Source organism: Alexandromys fortis, unplaced genomic scaffold (genome assembly GCF_014885135.2).
Source record: "Alexandromys fortis isolate MF-2015 unplaced genomic scaffold, M_Fortis_MF-2015_v1.1 scaffold_86, whole genome shotgun sequence".
In the NCBI taxonomy this organism is placed as follows: Eukaryota; Metazoa; Chordata; class Mammalia; order Rodentia; family Cricetidae; genus Alexandromys; species Alexandromys fortis.
Window position 1 is genome coordinate 4,174,901 of NW_026067965.1, and position 20,312 is coordinate 4,195,212.

At 43.2% G+C, this 20,312-nt stretch overlaps 1 protein-coding gene across 1 annotated transcript in view; it reads right to left on the reverse strand.

Annotated features, from left to right (window-relative positions):
- Positions 1 to 10: 10 nt before the first annotated feature.
- The window catches only part of Ticrr (TOPBP1 interacting checkpoint and replication regulator), a 35,837-nt gene continuing 15,535 nt past the window's right edge, over positions 11 to 20,312 (reverse strand). The window contains exons 8-22 of the mRNA XM_050154063.1: positions 18,784 to 18,935; positions 17,304 to 17,404; positions 16,530 to 16,623; positions 16,362 to 16,441; positions 15,951 to 16,178; positions 15,339 to 15,435; positions 12,224 to 12,281; positions 10,877 to 11,038; positions 9,808 to 9,898; positions 8,240 to 8,298; positions 7,061 to 7,192; positions 5,814 to 5,971; positions 2,222 to 4,304; positions 1,971 to 2,096; positions 11 to 1,295 (exon numbers count right to left, since the gene is read on the reverse strand). Of these exons, the coding sequence (XP_050010020.1) occupies positions 1,186 to 1,295; positions 1,971 to 2,096; positions 2,222 to 4,304; positions 5,814 to 5,971; positions 7,061 to 7,192; positions 8,240 to 8,298; positions 9,808 to 9,898; positions 10,877 to 11,038; positions 12,224 to 12,281; positions 15,339 to 15,435; positions 15,951 to 16,178; positions 16,362 to 16,441; positions 16,530 to 16,623; positions 17,304 to 17,404; positions 18,784 to 18,935 (3,731 nt within the window). The 3' untranslated portion in view covers positions 11 to 1,185. The remainder of the gene's footprint in view (positions 1,296 to 1,970; positions 2,097 to 2,221; positions 4,305 to 5,813; positions 5,972 to 7,060; positions 7,193 to 8,239; positions 8,299 to 9,807; positions 9,899 to 10,876; positions 11,039 to 12,223; positions 12,282 to 15,338; positions 15,436 to 15,950; positions 16,179 to 16,361; positions 16,442 to 16,529; positions 16,624 to 17,303; positions 17,405 to 18,783; positions 18,936 to 20,312) is intronic.

The following is a 20,312-nucleotide window of genomic DNA, read 5'->3' on the forward strand; positions in this document are numbered from 1 at the left end:
CCTGCTCCTCTTCTCTACTTCCTGGCTGCCTCCCTGCCAGTGCACAGGTGGACAAATAGCCATGAACTTTGACCTCAGAAAGCTTGAGCCAACTTGAAGCCTTTCTTTATCGGCGGTATTGGGAACTGAACCCAGGCAGATACTCCAGGTCTGCCTTTTCTTCATTTTTAGTTGTTTATCTCAACCACACAAAGTGAACATCTCTGAAAGAAGAAATGGGAGTTTTCACTTGGAATCTGACAATAGGAAGCCACAATAGGGTTGACCCTTCTGGGAAGACTGAGAAGGTACCAAAGCAGCCCTCACTGCAGATGAGGCTCCTGCCAAGACTGCACAGCAGGTGGCTCAGTTGATTATGGGTCAACCCAGATGCCAAGCACATACCTGGCTAAGACCCCTGCCATTGATGTGGCTGGCTCTCCAGGCAGACCTACAATATGATCACTCTGGACCATGGTCGCAACCAGGCAAAAACACTGAACGCTAAGTAGCCAGGAGGACTTTACTGTGACCTAGCTTCTCGCTGTAGTCTTTACATACAGGTCTTAGTTAATGAAGTACCGCGTGTGTCAGGGAACTCAAGCCTATGGCAAGTACCTCAAGGGACCCTATCAAGGGTTCTTTTCTCCATTTCAGTGTGGCAATGGTCCTCTGACTCACCGAGGTCAGGGCATGGAAGCACTGGAGTAGGACCTTGCTTGGTGTCTAGACTGCCAGGCTGCCCACCAGATTCCTAACCTTCCCCACAAAGGCCAGGGCCTGGCCTCAGATTAAGTCCATGAGGCATTCCAGTGGTAAGCTCAACAATGACTGGGGAAAAGCCAAGGAAGGATGTCTTTTTGTTGTTTTTGGTACAGGGTCTCATATAGCATAGGCTGTCCGTGTACTTGCTGAGTGGTCAGACTCTTCTGAGCTTTCTGCCCCATCTCCCAGGTGCTGGGACTATAGGCCTAGTATCACACCCTGCAAAGCCCCCAATTTCTTTAACTCCACGGGAGACCTAGCTGCTTGTGAACTTTCTCAGTCCCATTAAGTTCTGGGCACATTGCTGGGATCGGTGGTATGAGCCTGGCATTGTTTCCACACCCGGAGAAAGCCACTCTGGAGTTCTGCTCCAGGAATGCAAGGGATCTGGCCAGGCTCTGTGCTCCTCATCCTGGGTCCTCCAGCTGTGTTCTACCAGGGCTAGCTAATGAGCTTCTTCCTCGTGTAGGTTCTGAAAGGCCGTCTCCGGGAGAAGGCTTGGCTGAAAGGAGACACTTCGGTAGTGGAGGGGAACACATCCACATCCTCATCTAGGGAAAAGCAGAGGTCAGTGAGCCCTGAATAAAAGACAGCATGCTCTAACCACAGAGGGTCTTACAGGAGGGACTCAGGAGTGTCACATACTGTTTTAAGGGATATGTGCAGACAGTGCTGGAATTGCCAATTGCCCCAACGTGTGTCCACACTAAGTCTCTCTTTTAGGTCGGATTAGAGTTTATGTTACTTTGCATGGCTGAAATGTTTTGTGAGAAGAGAGCCACCCAAGTCCCTCACCACAAATGTTTCTAACCATTGTCTTGAGTAGCTGGATCCTGTGCTTTTACGTAAGGGCCAGAAGGTGGGGAACCTAGGGTCTGATGGCAGAGGCCGACAGAACTTACTAGTGATGAATGTAAAGGAAATGTGGACATAAACCGACTGTGAGAAAGTGGCTCATCACTGTCACTTGTGCTGCCCAAGCCACTTCACGACCCAGAGCCCAAGACTACAGACCAGCACCACTCCCAGCCACTGAATTAGTTTGGGAGGATTTTGCAGGTTTCTCTTCAGGCGCCCCAAGTTCTACCATGAAGTCTCTGGGAAAGGCACGTGACACTGCAGGGTCAAAACCACCTTCCCACACTCTGCACTCTCAAGAATCTTGCATGTCACTCACAGGAAAGCCCTGCCCTGGTAAGCACCTGGGACCTTTAATAGCAGGTTACCTCTGCCATCCTTGCTGTGAGAGGATGGTGTTCTTCCCTGGAACAGCAGCGGAGACTGAGTCAGGGCCTGCAGACTACTGGCAGAGAGGCTGCTCCGTACCTTGCAGCCAGAGGGTGGGGTGGAGCCTAAGGAGAGGTCACAAGGTAAGTGTAGGCCCACAAGACTCCAGGTGACCCACAGCTCCAAACACCTCCTCACCACCCTGCCCAAGAGAAAACACACCACATGTTGGTTTGAAAACTACACTCACCAGAAACAAACACCTCGTCTTCCCCTACAGAGCAGACTGGCGGTGCACTCCAGTGTGGAGACCACTCTCTGTGATTGCTAGCTTGGGGGTCTTCACTCTGGGAATCACAGACCCTTTTGACATCGTATTCGGCTTCTTCCTTGGCAGACTGGTGTCTCTTTCTGGAGCCTAATCCAAACTGTCCCCAGGAGAAGGCTTCCTCAGCCTTAGACACACTGTCTTTGGGAGGTGTCTGGTCTGGCAATTGACACACCCCCTCTAGTTCAAAATCCTCCAAGACAAGAGCCTGAGGGAGGTCACCTTCAAGGCTTTGCTCCCTTCCCTCAGCCTCAGGCTCCAGCAGTGATGAAACCCCAGGGAAGTCCGTGCTGGCCTCGGCTCTCCCAGCACAGGGACCAGCACTGCAGTCCACCGCCCTCTTCCTTCGGGGCCAGTCTTTGATAATTTCAGGAGTGGTCTTCCCACTTTGCTTGGGGGACGGTGTCCAAGAAACCCCGACATCTGCTTGAAATGGAGAGGGGGTACTGGGCGGGCAGCGCGAGGGAGTACAAGACTGGCAGATGAAGGTTTGCCCCCCATTTTTGCCAGGCGTGCTGTGTGAGGGGCGCAGGCAAGGGGGCGACAAATAGGTACTGGAGGACTTGCTGGCCTTGGGCATGCTAAGAGCAGGGAGGGAACCCTCCTCTCCCAGAGGGCTTTCCTTTCCTGGAGCCTCAGCTTCCAGAAGAGCTCCAGGGTCTACTTTTTTAATTCGGAGTTTGGGAAGGCCAGATGTTTGCATCTCTAGCTCAACCTCATAGGTCTGAGGGCTGCCAGTGGCCTCCAAAGTGTGTGGGCTCCCCTGCTGGGCACCAGTCTCGCTCTGCCTTCTGCCTGCCCTGCAGGTGTAGGGCAGCAGCTCAGGGGAGCTGGACACAGAGGAAGGGACAGGTGGAAGAATCCCAGGGCCAGACACAGAGGGAGGCTCATCATCTCGTGTGCTTTTCCGCCCCTCACCTTCTTCCCCTGGTAAGATGCCACCTTTTACCTCATGGCTCTCAAGGCTATGGAGTTGGGCTTCAATCAGAGGATGGTGCTCTGTGTCACCTGCAAAGAGCACAGGAGAGGATACCTGCCAGGCGTTCCTGAAACCAGTGTCCGGGCAGCTCTGTCCTTCAGAAGATTGAGATTGCTGTCCTCTAGAGCCTGCAATGGCCCCTGGGCTGGCAGCTGCCTCAAGCACTGGAGCAGCAGAGGGTCCAGGCTGGCACTCTGGGAAGTCTTGAGGACTGGAGGTCTTTCTCCATTGTCTCCTAAGCTTTGATGGCGGAGAAGGGGGGATGGGGTGGGAGGTCATTCTCTGTGGGGCTCTGGGAGGAGTTGAGGGAACAGAGTAAGAGACAGATGCAGCTGTGCTGGGTGATGTAGGAGGAGAGGCTGACAAGGATTTCCTAAGCTGACGCTGGGAGCCATCACATCCAGAAATAAAGTGTTCCTCTGGAGAATGAAGTAGGGAAGAAGGAATGGAGTCTGCTGGCTTCTTTGGGATTTTGACGGCTTTCTCCTCTATTTTCTTAGCAGGTTCCTGTACCTGAGAGGTCCTGGGGAGAGGGAGCTGTTGGTGCTTCTGATGCTCAGGTGTGCCAGCGAGGGCTGTACGTGGAGGTGTTCTGAAAGAGTATCTTACAGGGCTTAGACACTGACTCTGGGACTGGGCAGTTAAGGGAGGTGGGGATGCTGGACAATAAAGGCCCTTTGGGCTGGAATTCATTGAGTGCAGCCAGGCACAGTCCGACAAGCATCGAGGACGTTGGACATCTTCCCCACTGGATGTTCTGGGCAGCTCTGTGAGGAGAGGAGAGGTTTCTTCTGCTGCAGGGGAGGCTTTTTTTTGGGGAGTGGCTTTTGATGCCAATGGTGAGCTATAACCACGTGAGGAGTCTGTTAAGGATGCCTCAGAAATGGCTCGCTCAGCCGGAGGTATTTCTGTAGGAGAGTTTTGTAGTCTTTCTGGAGTGCATAGTGAAGTCTGTGCCGTATGAGGGAACTTTCTTGGTGTAGTCTTAGGAAAGCTTGGAGATTTCTGGTTACTCTTTTTGGGAGTCTGAAAAGATAAAAATGTTTATTTCAGAGCTTGAATATTATAATCTCTATTCTCTAAAGATTAGTTTTAATAATCTCTAGACCTCTAGAAAACCAAACAGGAGATTTAAAGTCAGCCGAAAGAATGGTCTTAAGTTGGAAATTAGAAATAGTGACCTATTTCTGTTCCCAAACATTCCTCAGATTTTACTGGAACCGTTTTTCTCCAGTCAAGGCGGAAGAGGGGGCAGTAGAATATACATAGCAACAATGATGTCTCAGAAAGGCTACTCCCAAACCCCAAATCTCCTTCTTTCTTGTTAACAGTGTAGCTAAAAACTCTACAAGGTAAGGCAGTCAATGTCCATCTTTCTATAACATGACTCTTTCAGGGGAAGTCCAGGCTAACTGGTTTTCATGTTCAGGGAGTTGGCAGGGACATGAAGAAAGCACAGTGGGAGCTGTGTAGCTCAGCTGAGGGCCAACAGGATGGCCCAGTAGGTAAAGATGCTTTCCATACATGCCTAACTTTGATCCCTGGATCCCTCAATAAAGGTAGGAACAAAGAACCAGTTCCAAAAAGCTACCCTCTGGCCTTTACACACATGCTATGACATGTGCACAGCACTTTACATACCACACACACACAAATAAGTACTAATTAAAAAGAGAATGAGCATCTGCGAGGGAAGGCAGAGACTGTAAAAGTGGGGCAGCAGGGGTGAGGGAGTGGGGAGGGACATGGACTTGATTTCCAGAAAACAATACAAACAAAAGCAGAAATATGAAATCGGGTAGCTTTCTAGGTCCAGTCTGAGTAGCAACAGCATCAAGTGGGGAGGGCTCAGGCCCGCATATGGACATGGTGGACCGATGAGAACATGGAGACGGCCCTGGGGAGAATGGCCATGGTCGTGTAGCCCTGTGGCATCCTCTAACAGTGAAGTGGTTTCAATGATTTTCAAAGAAAATGATGATTTCTGAATGTAAGGGTTCTGCTCTAGGAAGACTCAGGGAACTTTGCTTTTAGCAAAGCCAGATGGCAGAGACCAGCTTGATCGAAATGGAGGATGGCTAATAAAATGCTCTAGGTGAACCGAAGAGGGCAGGGCTGGGGGACGGAGGCAAGCATAAATGTCTGTACTAAGACATGCAGGACTTGACTCAGTGGCTTCGTCCTGAGAGAGACATGAAGAGCAGCTGCCAGTGAAGTGGGACTGGATGGAAGAAGCAGTAATCATACATGTGGCGGACACAGGCAAAGGAGCAGAGCAGTCAGTAGCCTCCTTCTCCTCCTCACTGCCATGACTCAGCCAGACCTGCCTTGATTGTCCTGGAACTCACCGAGTAGACCAGACTGGCTTCAAACCCAGAGATCTGACTGCCTCTGCCTCCCAAGTGCTGGTATTAAAGACATGCACCACCACACCCATCCACATCTTTTATTCTCTATAGATCCCCAGTTTTCTTTCAGCCATGTCTCTATGTTCCCCAAGACTGTACTATTTTAAACACTAAAGAAATTTTATACCTGGTAAGCTGTAGAGATCTCAGAATCCAACATGCTTCTTGAGGACTTCCTAGTTCGGGCTGAGCCCTTCTTGGAGGAGCCAGTTATCTCAGATAGTGCCCCAAAAAGAAGTGTTTTAGGAGACTGAATATTTTGGACTGGAAAGTTTTCTCTTTGGTCTGCAAGTCAAAAACAACATTTAATTCTTCCTCAAGACTTGCCCTGGCAATGTTTTGGGGGGTGGGGTCAAGACAGGGTCTCTCTATGTAGCACTTGCTAGAACTCACTACATAGACCAGGTTGGCCTCAACCTTGCAGAGATCCACCTGCCTCTGCCTTCCCAGTGCTGGGATTAAAGGTGTGCGCCACCATGTCCAGTGCTCCCAACATGATTAAACAAGAAAAACAATGTTTAGCGCAGTTGGGGTGGAGAATCCCCACTGATGATGCACACAACTGCAATGACCGCTACCTTCCTGGGTTAAAAAAAAAAGATTTTATTTATTTTTATTTTATTACACGTATAGGTGTTTTGTCTATATAAGCCTGTGCACCACGTGCATGCAGTGCCTGAGGCAGCCCAACAGAGTACTGGATCCTTTGGAACTAGAGTTGCAGGTGTTAGCAATAGTGAGTACTGGGAACTCCAGTCCTCTGTAAGAGCAACCAGTGTTCCTAATTACTAAGTCATCTCTGTAGGCCCTGTAACCTGGATTTTAATCTTATTTTAGAAAATGTAAGCATCTGGGCTGGAGAGATGGCTCAGAGGTTAAGAGCATTGCCTGCTCTTCCAAAGGTCCTGAGTTCAATTCCCAGCAACCACATGGTAGCTCACAACCATCTGTAATGAGGTCTGGCGCCCTCTTCTGGCTTGCAGGCATACACACAGACAGAATATTGTATACATAATAAATAAATACATATTAAAAAAAAAGAAAATGTAAGCAACTGAAATAACTTATTTTTAGTATAAATATATTTTAGTGTAAATGTAAAAACATTATAGTCAAGCTAAAAATGGAAAACAGAATGAAGAATAGACAAACTGATAGTACCCATCCTCTACCTGGGCAGCTGTTACCTACAGCAGCAGCATGGGTAACCAGCTGTAGGAATCCAAGGAGGAATGGCTACAGACCAAGGATTGCTATCTTGCCATCACCCTGATTACTGACTTCTAATCTTAACCCTTCTCAAACATTGAGAAAATATCAAATTGCATATTCCTTTTCCCAGAAACATTCACTTGACAGACGGGCTCATATTACCTGACTTCTGCTGGAATGAGTGGAGTCTTTGCACACTTCGAGACTTTGGCTGAGACACAGAATAGAAGGAACCAGAATTTGTTCTACTAAACGACAACTGTTTGATTCGAGGACTTCGTCTCAAACTTGTTTCTGCAAAACCAGAAGCAGAACTGGTAAACAGGAGCGATTTCAGACTCAGCACCTCCCTCCCCAGTGTCTGTGTCGCAGGCATCAATCTGTGATACCAGATTCAACAATGGCTTTTAGAGGCATCTGAAATGTCTGAAAAATGTACAAGAGACTGAAACACAGTCCCACCAAGGGGGTAGCTGGTGGGACTGACGTGTGAGCTTCCTCCTTTACAAGTCTCATTAATTGCCACCTCTAAGTGTGACAGAAAGAACGAAAAGTATAAATAGTGTGACTTTTGTATAAAACAAAAGTTTGTTTGTTTTCTGAGACAGAATTTATCTGTTAAGTACCTCTGCTTGCCTTGGAACTCTCTAAGTAGACCAGGCTGGCCTTGAACTCACAAAGATCCACCTGTCTCTGCGCTCAGAGTGGTGGAGCTGCAATTAAAGGCATGCACCACCACGCCCAGCTTACCTAGGTTTTCTATATACACATTACATAATATTTTTGTCTAGGAAGAATACACACTAAAATGTACTTAAAGTATTTTTGAGTGCTGGGATTATCAAGCCATTTTTCTGCCACAAATACTTAAACAATTTAAGGAAGTAGTCTTTGAGCTGGGCGGTGGTGGCGCATGCCTTTAATCCCAGCACTCAGGAGGCAGAGGCAGGCCTGTGAGTTCGAGGCCAGCTTGGTCTACAGAGTTAGTTCCAGGACAGCCAGGGCTGCTACACAGAGAAACCCTGTTGAAAAGAAGGAAGGAAAAAAAATTTTTTTAAAGAGTGGTTTTGAACACCTGCTCTTATTAAGATACACTTTAAGTCACAGCGCTCTATATAACATGGAAGTTGTATCCTCACACCAAGCCCTATTTCTAGTATGTAAAAGTATTTCTATTTCTTCCCAAAAAATTTAATACATTTGCAGTAAAGCAACATTCACATATGCTAGATCCAGAGCCAACCCTGTTTCTGTAACTATTTGAGGATATGCTGAGTGAAAAACACAGAACAGCTTTTGTGGAAGTAGGTAGAATGCAAAAAGAGTAGATAGCATGCTCACCATCCTCTTTCTCAGGAGATTCTTCAACTACGTGAATATCAGGACCAGGATCAGAAGACCTTGAAGAGCAACAGCATGAAGGTCAATAGCACTCAGGACTTACTCAGGCTCATCAAGTAAGGTGCTTGCAGCAAGCCCAACAACTTGTGCTTCTATCCCCAGGAGCCACAGGATGGAAGGCTAGAACCAATTCTAAAAAAACTGTCTTCAACCTTCATATGCTCTTTGTCATGCAAGTACACACACACACACACATACACACCACAAATACACAATTAAAGTAGAACACAACAACAAAAAACAGTAAAGACAGAATATATCTCAGCAAAGTCACAAAAGTCTTGGGGTTTGACAATATTAGCACTGGTGAGCACTCTCATTCACAATCATTATCCCTGTGAGAACTGAGGACTGAACTGTGAATCTTGCATGAGCTAATATACACCATCAAGTTATTCTCTCTCTCTCTCTATGTGTGTGTGTGTGTGTATGGAAATGGTTAGAATTTTTTAAGATAAAAAAATGTGTGCTGGAGTTACAGATTGCTACAAATTACACTATGTGGGTGCTGGTGCTGGGGGCTGGGAATTGAACTCAGGTCCTCTGGAAGAGACCATGTACTCTTTTTTTTTTTTTTTTTGAGACAGGGTTTCCTCTGTTTAACAGTTATGGCTGTCCTGGAACTTGCTTTGTAGACCAAAGTCCTGCTTCTGCCCCCGAGTGCTGGGATTAAAGGCGTGCACCACCACTACTTGGGTGTGAAATGTATTTTGACAATGTCAAAATTAGTTTTAAAATAGAAGTTTTTTTTTTTTAATTCCATTAATGTATTTTAAAGAAAGTACAGCTAAACATTGTACAGTCACAGTGGAGAGTAGGCATGTCTTTCATTCTCACAAATTCCCCTGTAACTTTCACAAGGGTGTAAAATCTGTATACAATGTCCAGGCGGAGTTGTGATAATATGTAGTAGATGTATTTTTTCCCTGTTCTTAATGAGCTGTGGGAGGGGCAGTGAGCTGTGGGAGGGGCGTGAGCTGTGGGAGGGGCGTGAGCTGTGGGAGGGGCGTGGGCTCCCTTGGCCTTATTTGTGCTGCTCGTATCTCAGACTGGGTGTTGTAGAAGCTGACAATAGATACTAAAAGGTCGAGACAAAATTTACTGCCAAGAGAGATGGCTCTCTTTTGGAAAGGGGCAGTAATTATCCTAGTCCAACAGTGACTACAGAAAACACAAGCCTGGGATGTACCTCTCTCAGCAAAGGCTAACTTGGCTCTCCAGCCTTGCCTGGCAGGAAAAAGGACCCACCTTTCCCCATGTCAGCAGGTGACTGCAGAAGATCCATTTAATAGAATACTACTTAACAAAAAAGGGACAAACTGATACCAGCAGTATGCGTAAATCTCAGAATTACTTACAGCCAGTGAGAGAGGCCGGAGCGCAACAGTGCATATTGCTCTATTGTCAGTAAAATATAAGCAACAAGGTAAAGAATTATCCAAGAAAGAGCTGCCTGTGGGATGGTGCTGAAGGTGGCCTGACGGGGTCTGGATTGGGCTGTCACTCACCTGCCCTTGATTTGTCTGTGGAGCAGTCGCCTGGAGATCTGCTTATGGACTGGGGTCTCGGCCACACTCTTAGTCAGCAGTTTGTGATAACCTAAGATGCAAAAACAGTGTAAACTATAAATCGCACGTAACCCTCTCAGGCAGCAGCAAGGGAAAGGGAGCAGTCTGAACTTATGTATGGCTTATTACTAGCTAGAGAAGATGTTAAACTGAGCTAGAGTCTATACCTTCAGGGCTCATCAGAATAGAGTAGTCTTCAGCTCTGATTAAAAATGATACAAGCCGGTCCAGCACTCAGGAGGCAGAGACAGGCGGCTCTCTGTGAGTTTGAGGCCAGCCTGGACCTTATCTCAAAAACAAACAAACAAAAAACCAAGCTAGAAGTAGGGGCACAGCTCAGTTGGAAGAACTTCTACCTTGTACGTAGAAACTCCTGAATTCAACCAATAGCACTGAACAAAACCAAGAGGCACATGCAGCAAATTCCAGCACTCAGGAGGCAGAGGCAGGAGCAACAAAACTGATATAAAGGGAGAAACTAAAGACAGGGAGGGCTTTAATTAAGAATGAGGGAGGAGAGGTCAATACAGAACTGAGGCACCCGCGTACACTGTACCATCATGTATGTGACCACATGTATCATGAGAATTCTACGTGAAAAAAAGTGGCAGAAAACGTTTCTGAAGAAATTGTTAAAAACATCCTCAATCAGATGAAAGACACGAACATAACTGCTCAAGTTTAGTGTACTCCAAGAAGGATGAGCCCAAAGAGACAACTTATTGATTGCCTACACCCTACAAATAGAGTCCCTGTCTTAAAACAAAACCAATGGCAACAATTTTTAAGAAAGAAAAAAAAAAAGCAAGAAACTAAAGCCAAAGTAAGCAGAGAAAGAAGGCTAGAAAGTCAATAAAGAAAGATTCAAGTTTCTCCAAAAGATAATAAAACTAGCAAACCGTTAGCTAAACTAATCCAGAAAAGAGCAAAAGACTCAGATTACTAATTTGGTAATAAAAGTAGAAACAATGTTACCAGCAAATTTGTTACCAACTGTGTTTGTGGTTACCTTGAAAAGTGCTACTTTTGATCTTCTTGAAGCTGTTCTGTTTGTGGTGCAGACTCTCCAGGGCTGATACAGAATGGCTGCGAGGAAGTCCCCGCTTCAGCCCCCGCTTTGAAGGAGAAAGCATTTCCTCGTTGAAGAGATTTCTTCGGACTTTAGTCACTTCTAAGAGCATTGAGGGGAGGGAGACAAAGAGATAAAAAGCATTATGTTAGTGTCAACTGACAAGGGATCCAAACACAGAGCTGCTTAAGGAAGCCACTCTGTCTGTAACGCTAGGTATTAAAATGATTCCCCTGGATAGCACTCTTCTTGGGGATCTCAAAACTACTGACCTTACAGGTTCCAAAAGTTTTTACACAGAATTTTCAATGAGGTAGAGGGCTAGTACCATTCTTTTATTCATGGATATACAGTTATCTCAGCATCATTTTTTCAATGTAATTCATTCCTCAATCAATACTCTAGAATTATCAAATGAAATAATACAAGCTGGTGTGTTTATTTTAAATGATGGGTACAGTTTAGCAGCGAAGCCATCATCTAATCTAATCTTCAACTTTTCTTCGTGGGAAATATTTTTTAAACAATGAATTTAGTACCTTTACTTATAGATTTATTAAATGTTTCTATCTGTTAGCACTAGGGAGTCAAGGTAAGACAGCTCTCTGGCTCCAGAGGCCAGGCTGGTTCAAATATCAAGTGCCAGGCAGCCAGAACTAACTAGTAAGAGCCTATTTTAAAACAAAACAAAAACACAAACAAAAATATATTAACTTCAGAGAAATAGTCTTCCGCAGATATAAGCCCCTAATTGGTTATCTAATATTAGATGGCCAGTCCTGAAATCACAGACATATAAGCAACACTGAACAGACTGAGAAGTTTGTATATTTATGTGTTTAGGTTTGTACTCCACATACATATAACAATAACAGAGAAAAAGAGACCATGATTTCCAAAGGGAGGGGAGGGCTCATGAGCAGGACTAGAGAGTGGAAAAGGAAGGATCTTAAAATTAACCTAAGATCCAAGCAGGACCACGGAGCGCACTTTGACCAACATGTTAAACTCCTTTTGTCTAAAACAGTGTCATTGCCTCCCTCACTCTTTTTCTTTCTTTTTCCTAATTTTGGATTCCACGATAATGACATTTTAAAATATTTTTAAGTCAGTGATTTACATGATGCAGTATTTTAATTTAGGCTATATGAACTTATTCCCCCCAAACAAGGATTTGGATGTATTTTTTAAACCAGTGTTGATATAGAGCTGTAACTTACATTAAATACATCCAATCAAAATAAATTTGCCAATCCAGTGAATAGGTGTTGAAAACACAAAACACACCTTGACCCGTGTCTTTCCTTGGGAGTGATGGCTGTGCAGAAGCAAGGTGAGAATTCTCCTGGAAATGAGAAATGAGAACGATCAACACAGGCATTCGTTCAAGATAAAAGCTCAACCTGAAACTCTCTGACCTTTGCAATTCAGAGAGATCCAAAGCAAAAATGCACTAAAGTACACGCTCCAGAGACACTTCTGCAACAGAGCAGTGATCCAAAATGAGAAGCACTGTGAACACACAAAACAAAAAGAGCAACAGCGAAATCACACACCCAACCAATGAGGGTTTGAAACCACACACGGGAGACTTGTGTATACCACCTTAGAGATGGTGATGGGGAGGGTTCTGAAATTCAGAATAGTAAGTATGGCAGCTTAAGTCTATTGCTTCTTTGTAAACAAGCGTTTCTATGTAGTTGGGGTTGGCCATGTAACGATCCTCACGCTTCAGCTCCTTACACCAGGAATGTGTAAGGGATGTGCACATGCCCAGCTAGGATGAAATTATTTTTAAGGTTCATGTAGATGTGGGTCCGTTATGAACAAACATAAACTGCTGATGTCTATTTTAGGTATACACAGAAAAGGGTCTAGGATTATACAGACTGTAACTGCTGTTACAACTTTTGAGGACTGGATAGAGAAGAGATACTGTTCAACTTTTTAATGATGACCTAAAAAGGTGAAAGCCATAAAGATTGATTAGGACATGGGACTCTTAATTTTTCTCTATCAAACCTCTATTGGCTTGGTATTCTAGTAAAGAAGTCAAAACTCCAAATTCCAGGTGCATCTAATAAGGGAATCCTTTCTCAAAATTTTCCTGTTTGTTATTTCTTTCTTTTTAAAGATTTATTTATTACTTTGCGTGTATGAGTGTTTTGTCTGCATTGTCTGTATGTGTAACATTAATGTGCCCACGGGAGGTCAGAAGAGGGCTCTGAGCCACCACGTGGGTGCTGAGAATTGAACCTGGGTCCTGCACAAGGCAGCCAGTGCTCTTCACCATGAAGCCATCTCTCCAGCCCCATCTACTTGCTGTTTCAACTGTGCCATTTCTCATAATAGTTGAAGAATGGCATACCACATATGACGTGTAACTTTTTCTTGATGGCACTGGGGATTGAACCCAGAGCCTTGAAACAAGCAAGGACTCTTCTCCCGAGTTACACCCCTAGCCCTGTTTTTTTTTTCCCCCCTAGCCCTGTTTTTATACTTTATTTTGAGATAGGTTTGCCCAGGTTAGTTTTGTGAACTCATTCTGAAAGCTCTGAATTTGCATTCCATCCGCCCCAGTCTTGCAAAGAACTGGGATTACAGTTCTGCACTATCAGAGAAAAACTTAACAAATGTTCTCAGTAATATAATTAGGGTCTTTCTGGAAAAACCAAATATGATAGTTATTAGTTACAATGGTTGGTAATACCTTCTATAATGATCTAAATGACAACTATGAAAACACGTTTAACATAAGAGTCTCTAATTAGCAAACCAAAATATACAGACAAAATCTGGATCAGCTCTTGTTTAGGAAACAAAAGGGGCCGGAGAGATGGATGGCTCAATGGTCAAGAGCAACGACTGTTCTTCCAGACAACCTGGGTTGATTCGCAGTACCCAGCAACTAGGTCCCTACAGACCTGATGTCCTCTTCTAGCCTCCCTGGGCACCAGGTACAAATGTGCAGACAGACATGCAGGCAAAATAATCATACACACAAAATAAATAAATAAATAATTTAGTTACTTTTAGAAGACAAAGCTTGCGTGTTTACAAATTGCCCATGGTCACTTTCCTAACAGAAATGTGACAAAATGACAGATACTGGACAGCCTACTAAGGCTTAAATATTTACTATCAGGATTTTTACTTTTTCTGTATTGACACATTATTAACATTTTAATCAGCCCTTTGTAATTAACCTTGTTTATTAACCTCATTCTTCCATTTACAAAGGAAAACTGAGGCTGGAGTTTTGGCTCAGTGGTTAAGAGCAATAGCTGCTCTTGCAGAGGACTCAGGTTTGGTTCTCATTACCCATAGTGCCACTCTAGTTCAGGGTATCTGATGACCTTTCCTGGCCTCTATGGATACTAGGTATTTACATGGTACATTTAAACACACACACACACACACATAGTTGAAACATGCACATAAATAAAATAGACACAAAGTGAAAAAAATCTTTTAAAAAGAGAAATGAGAAAAGAAAGAAAAACTAGGAGAGTGTATCAAGGAGGTACTTTTCCCAATCATTCTAATAGAAACTAATATCTGAGCCTGCTCAACAGCTATCATTATCTATGGTACCAACTGGCATGAAATAATTCTACAATCAATATCAAATTCTGATCTCCATAACTCTGCTCTGATATTCTTTATTGTTTATTTTCAGAAGCAGGGTCACACTATGTAGCCTTGGCTGGCCTGAGACTCATTAGGTAGGCCAGACCAGCCTTGAACTCAGTGATCTATCTGCCTCTGCCTCCTGAGCACTGGGTCTAGTCATGGCTGTCTTGGACAATATAAAATAAAAACGTCAAAAAAATGCTAGAAAGAGTAAATCACGCTAAGGGCAGTTTAGAAATGAACAACTACTGCCGTAGCGGATGCTCAGACCTGCCCTCTTCTCAAACAGTTCATGTTCCAAAGCATCTCTGCACCTGTATCCTCCCGTCTAGTAAGCAGGTTCTAGGTTTACTGTTTTGTTTCCCTGCAAGCCCTTACTATGCCGCCACAGGAAAACCAATTACCACCAGGCTTCACGACAGCGGTCATCTTTATCTACTCCCCCACCCCCAAACTACGACTGAAATAAAATGTAACACATTGATTCTGGGAGATAATCAAACACCTATTACAATCATATTATTTTTCAATAACATTTTCACTGTTGTTTTATAAGTTTTGTTATGTACATTAAAGACTTTAAATTTATTCTTGCTTAACTTTTTAAAAAGATTTAAGAAAAAAAATTTTTTTTTGATTGTAAATATTCCATAATGCAAACCCTGAGGGACCAGAGCTGTCTTCCCACCCAGAGAAACACCGCCTTTCCTCTTCAGGTCAAACCTAGCCGCAGAGGCGCCACTAGCTCTTAGTCCATGCCATCACTTACATTTCGCGTAGCTCTCTTGGACACTTTGGGAACTTCAATTTGTCGAAGAGTCTGTGAAATCTCTGCAATGCTTTTATGTCTTATTAGTGCATTTTTCCTTTTAAAAATAGAAAACACACCAAATAAAAGAAAGATGTAGTGAGGCTTGCATGAACCCAGCATCCAAAATACACTGTTTAAGTGAGTTCTAGTTAGTTATCTTGTATTTATAACAAATCCAGAATTAAGAGAAATAACTACTACAGATTCAGCTAGCTAATAACAATGACAGGCAGCAAGGGAAGTGTTATAAATAAGCTAAACCTTAATCTTATTTCAGAAGAGGTTCCTAGCCCTTACACACCCCCGTAGACAGTAAAGGGCTTTGTATAAAATAAATAAATAAATAAATAAATAAATAAATAAATGAATGAATGAATGAATACCACCCATTCCCTGAGTAAAAAACATAAAGTGTCAGATGCTACTTGGAGGAACTCCTGAAAATTTATGTCTGTGGTTCTGATACAAGGGCAACTACCAACTCAGCACACTAAATGAACAAAAACAAGACTGTCTTCAAACTTGCCCCTTCTCTGAACTCAACTATAGTACAGGTAATTGCTCCAATACCTTCTCTTCTTGGCTGATCTGGTCCGCAGCTCCTCCAGCTGCTCAGACTCAGTGACGCCTGACACGGATCTGTGAGCACTTGATGGAGGAGGTGGTGACTGACTCTCTAGAGTCAGAGAATCATCACTAAAAAATTCTGTAGGAAGGACTCCAGCCAGCTTCTGAGGAATCTTTAACCCCAGGCTGTGGTAAAGTTGTCCAATTGTCCCCGGGATGGAGTCAATATACCTGTGAAGTATATTGGTTAGATACAGAACAGATTCCCATCTTATCCACCCTATCCCTCCACCCAGTCTGAAAAAAAAAAAAACAAAACAAAACAAAAAATGCCCTTGTAATCTTGTAATTCTAAGACAGCACCATGAGGAGTCCTCAGTAACAATTTTAAACTAAGCCAGTAATCAAACTTACAGTCTCAAAATCTCCTCCAGGAACTCTGACAGGTATGCTGAGTCCTTAGTGAGACATACCATGCGCAACAAATCTGTCACCTGGAAGAGGTTGCAGAAAATTACCACAGCCTCTACTGGAAGCAGAAAGCGCGGGCACCTGCTCTCAGGGCAGCAGCCATGGACTCACCTCCTCCACCACTTGTTCCACCTCCTCTGTTCTTTCCAGTGCTGAGGGGCACTGCTGACACAGCTCCAGACGGAGAAACACCTGAAGCCGGCACCTGGAAGAAACAAGATATTTCGTCACATCTCCTTTGACTGTCGCTTACTGGAAACTCTTTCTCTAAGCAAAGATCTATTTACATAAGAAGCAATGACCAAGAACAGGGAAGGCAGCTCAGTGTCAAAGCAGAAGCCTCGCATATACCACCGAGCCATGGACTCAATCTCAGGTACTAAAAAAAAAAAAGGGGGGGGAGGGGGGAGTAAGTGGGTGGGGAAACCTGGAGTGTAGTTCAGTTGGTGAAGTGCTTGCCTAGCATGCCTGAGGCCTTGTATCTGATTTCCAGCACTACATAAACTGGGCATGGTGATGTACACCTGCAACCTCAAAACTTGTAAGGAGAATGAGGAGTTCAAGGCCGGCCTCAGCAACACAGCAAATTTCAGGCCAGGCCAGGCTCCATGATACAGTCTTTTTTTTTTTTTTTTTTTTAAAAAAAAAAGTAAAAAAAAGAAAGGAAAAAAAAAGGAAAGGAAGACTAAGTCCAATAAGAATCCAGTGCTTTCTCTAAACACTGGTATACCTGTTAATTAACAAGTGACCCAAACTGCCCCTCAGAACATCATAAAGATCACCAACAAAAGCATGCTTGAGTAGTTGACAACGTTAAACTGTCCCAAGCTAACCTTAGAACTCTGTTTTGGAGTAGTAGTAAAACTGAACAAAGTGGTTGCTTACTCTCTGACTTTGTCTTCTTTATCCAGTTTTCCCCCATGATTCTGTCGGAGAGTTTTGCTGGTTTTTAAGAGGCTGTTGTTCATATGATTCAGGCAAACCACCTGCAAATACAAAATTTTTATATTAAATGTTACTCATTTCTAGTTTGCTGCACAGTTGACTGTCTTATATACTTCCCTTTTCTTTCATCTGAATGAAAACCACTGGAATGTTTTCCTTTGATGTCAAGAGAATGCAGGTTTAAAAAAACAAAACAAAACAAAAAACCAACCAAACAAAAAAAATCTATGTGTACCCAAGTAGACACAGCAAACCTTTAGATTTCAACTATTAAAGGAAGATTCCCTGAGCTACAGACATTCAACAGCTAAGGTTAAGAGCTAGTACCTATGCTGGGCTGCTCACAACCACCTGTACCTTTAGCTCTAGAGGATCTGATCTTCTCTTCGGGACTCTGAACACATTGCACTCACATGTTTATACTACACACACACTTTTTTCTTTGAGAGGGTTTTTCTATGTAGCCCTGGTTGTCTAGACCAGGCTGGCCTGGAACTCACTGGATCCTTCTACCTCCAAAGTGCAGAAATTAAAGGAGTGGGTCATCACACCCAGCGATATCCACTTAATTAAAAAAGAATAAGGTATTCTAAAACAGTGGTTTACAGCACTGCTAAAGTTACGTACAGAGGTTTTTTTTTTAAAACAAATAGATGCCCAAGTCCTAATACAAAGAGACCCAGAGTTAGTCTGTCAGTCTGAAAGGACTAGACACCAGCATTAAAAACAAAACAGCAGGCCTGAAAAGACAGCGCATTTGATTAAGAGCAGTGACTGTTCTTCCAGAAAATGCAGGTCTGATTCCCAGTGCCCACACAGCAGCTCACAAATGTCTGTAGCTTCAGTTCCAGGGGCCCAATGCACATGTGTACAGACATATGTGCAGACAAAACACCCATATACATCAAATATAAACAATAATCAATAATAATAAACCGAAACAACAACAAATTGATTCTGAAGAGCAGCTAGGGTTAAACCCATTAGTTTAATTCATGTAGCAAACACACACATACAAATTATAGCACTTTCATTAGGACAAAAGTCCACTCTCCATTTTATCAGGTTCACATTTTAAAATCTGGAATTATATACAACCCTTTACTCATCATTTAAAAAATTATCTTTATTTTATTTTACAAGTATGGGTGTTTGGGCTGACTATACATCTGTGCACCATATGCATGCAGTACCCAAAGAGGCCAGAAGAGGGAATCAGATCAGAGTTACAAATGTGAGCCACCATGCAGCTGGGAATTGAACTTGTTCCTCTGGAAGATCAGTCAGTCCTTTTAACCACTGAGCCAGCTTTCCAGCCTACTAATAATTCTTCAGTCATGTAAGCATAATGGAAATTCTTCAAGGTACGTGCACTAAACTATCAACTACGTTGATGACAGCATCATCCACACGTCCTTACTTCTACTTCCTTGACGTCCTTCGACTTTAGGAACCCTTTAATGGTTGAGACCGTATTTTGAGCACATGAATACAGTGTGGTTTCTCCTGTAGCCACAGTCTTTTGGTAGTTTTCATGTATGTAAGACATTAGCTCCTCTTCAGTTTTAAAGTCTGTGAAAAAGCAAAAAACAAACATTTGGTTATCATACTCTGATCAACTCTATCATTTAAAGGGTTTATCAACTGGGGAGAGAGACTTTTGTCTCCCAGGAAAAATCTAACTATGTCCGGTCTGGATTGCCATGGCAGACACTAGGGATTATTAGCATAAAGTGTATAGATGCTAGTAATAATGTTAAACACCCCACAGTGCCTAGCACAGGCCAACAAGAAAGGATATCTCATTCAAAACATCACTAGTGCCAAGGCTGAGGAAGAAGAGAGATTAGTGACTATGTCTAAGGCTTTGTAAATGTATAAAATAAAAATTAAGATCAAGAAAAAAAATTTTAAAATGTCTTTGTTCATTGACGACAAGATTTTCTACACAGGAAATTGGAAAGAACTAATAAGACAGCTCCTGGAATTAATGGGGGATTATAAAAAAGTTGTATTTAAAAAAAAAAGCTAACCTACAAAAGCCTGCCACTTCCCTAAATATTAGCAATTTATGAGCAGAATTTGAAACTAAAACCACATTAGCAGGGATTAGTAGAAAAGGCTCAGTGTTAAAAGCACTTGATGCTCTTGCAGAGAACCTGGGTTTGGTACCTAGCACCCATCTGGTGGCTCACAACTCCCTGTAACTCCAGTTCTATCTAGGTGATGTGAAGCCCTCCTTTGACCTCTGCAGATACCAGTCACACATGTGGTACAAATACATAAATGCAGGTTAACTCATAAGCGTAAATAAATCTTTATAAACTCACACACACATCATTAATCATTTTTAACCTGCAAAAAAAATGGAATATCTAGAAGGAAGGAAAAACAGAAAATCAAGGCAAGACTCAGACACATAGTGGGCTTGAGGTTAGCCTAGGCTACATGAGAAGAAAAGCTAAATAAATGAAATGTTCTACCAACATACTGATGAGAGTGTAAAAGGTAAGTCATAGATTTGAAGAAAATATTTGCAAAGGACATCCGATAAAGGTTCATTATCCAAAATATACAAAGACTTCTTAAAGAAATAATAAAGGCTAGTAAGAGGGATCAATAGTTAAATAGTCTTGCTGCTAAGACTGATGGCCTGAGTTTGACCTCTAGGATCAAACTCACATTGTGGATGGAAAGGACAAGCTCCCACTAACTGTCCTCTGACTTCCATGTACACTGCAACATGCACACACCATGTATATACACCATAACATACAATATAAGTGAAAATGTTACAAAAATTATTTAAAATTAAACAATATGGCCACCTGAGGGCCACAGCTCAGTTGTAAGGATGAGAACCTGATCTCCCAGCATCATTGTTTTAAAAGACAAATGTGGTGGACCACGCTTATAATCCCAGTGCTGGGGGGATGGAGACAGATAAAT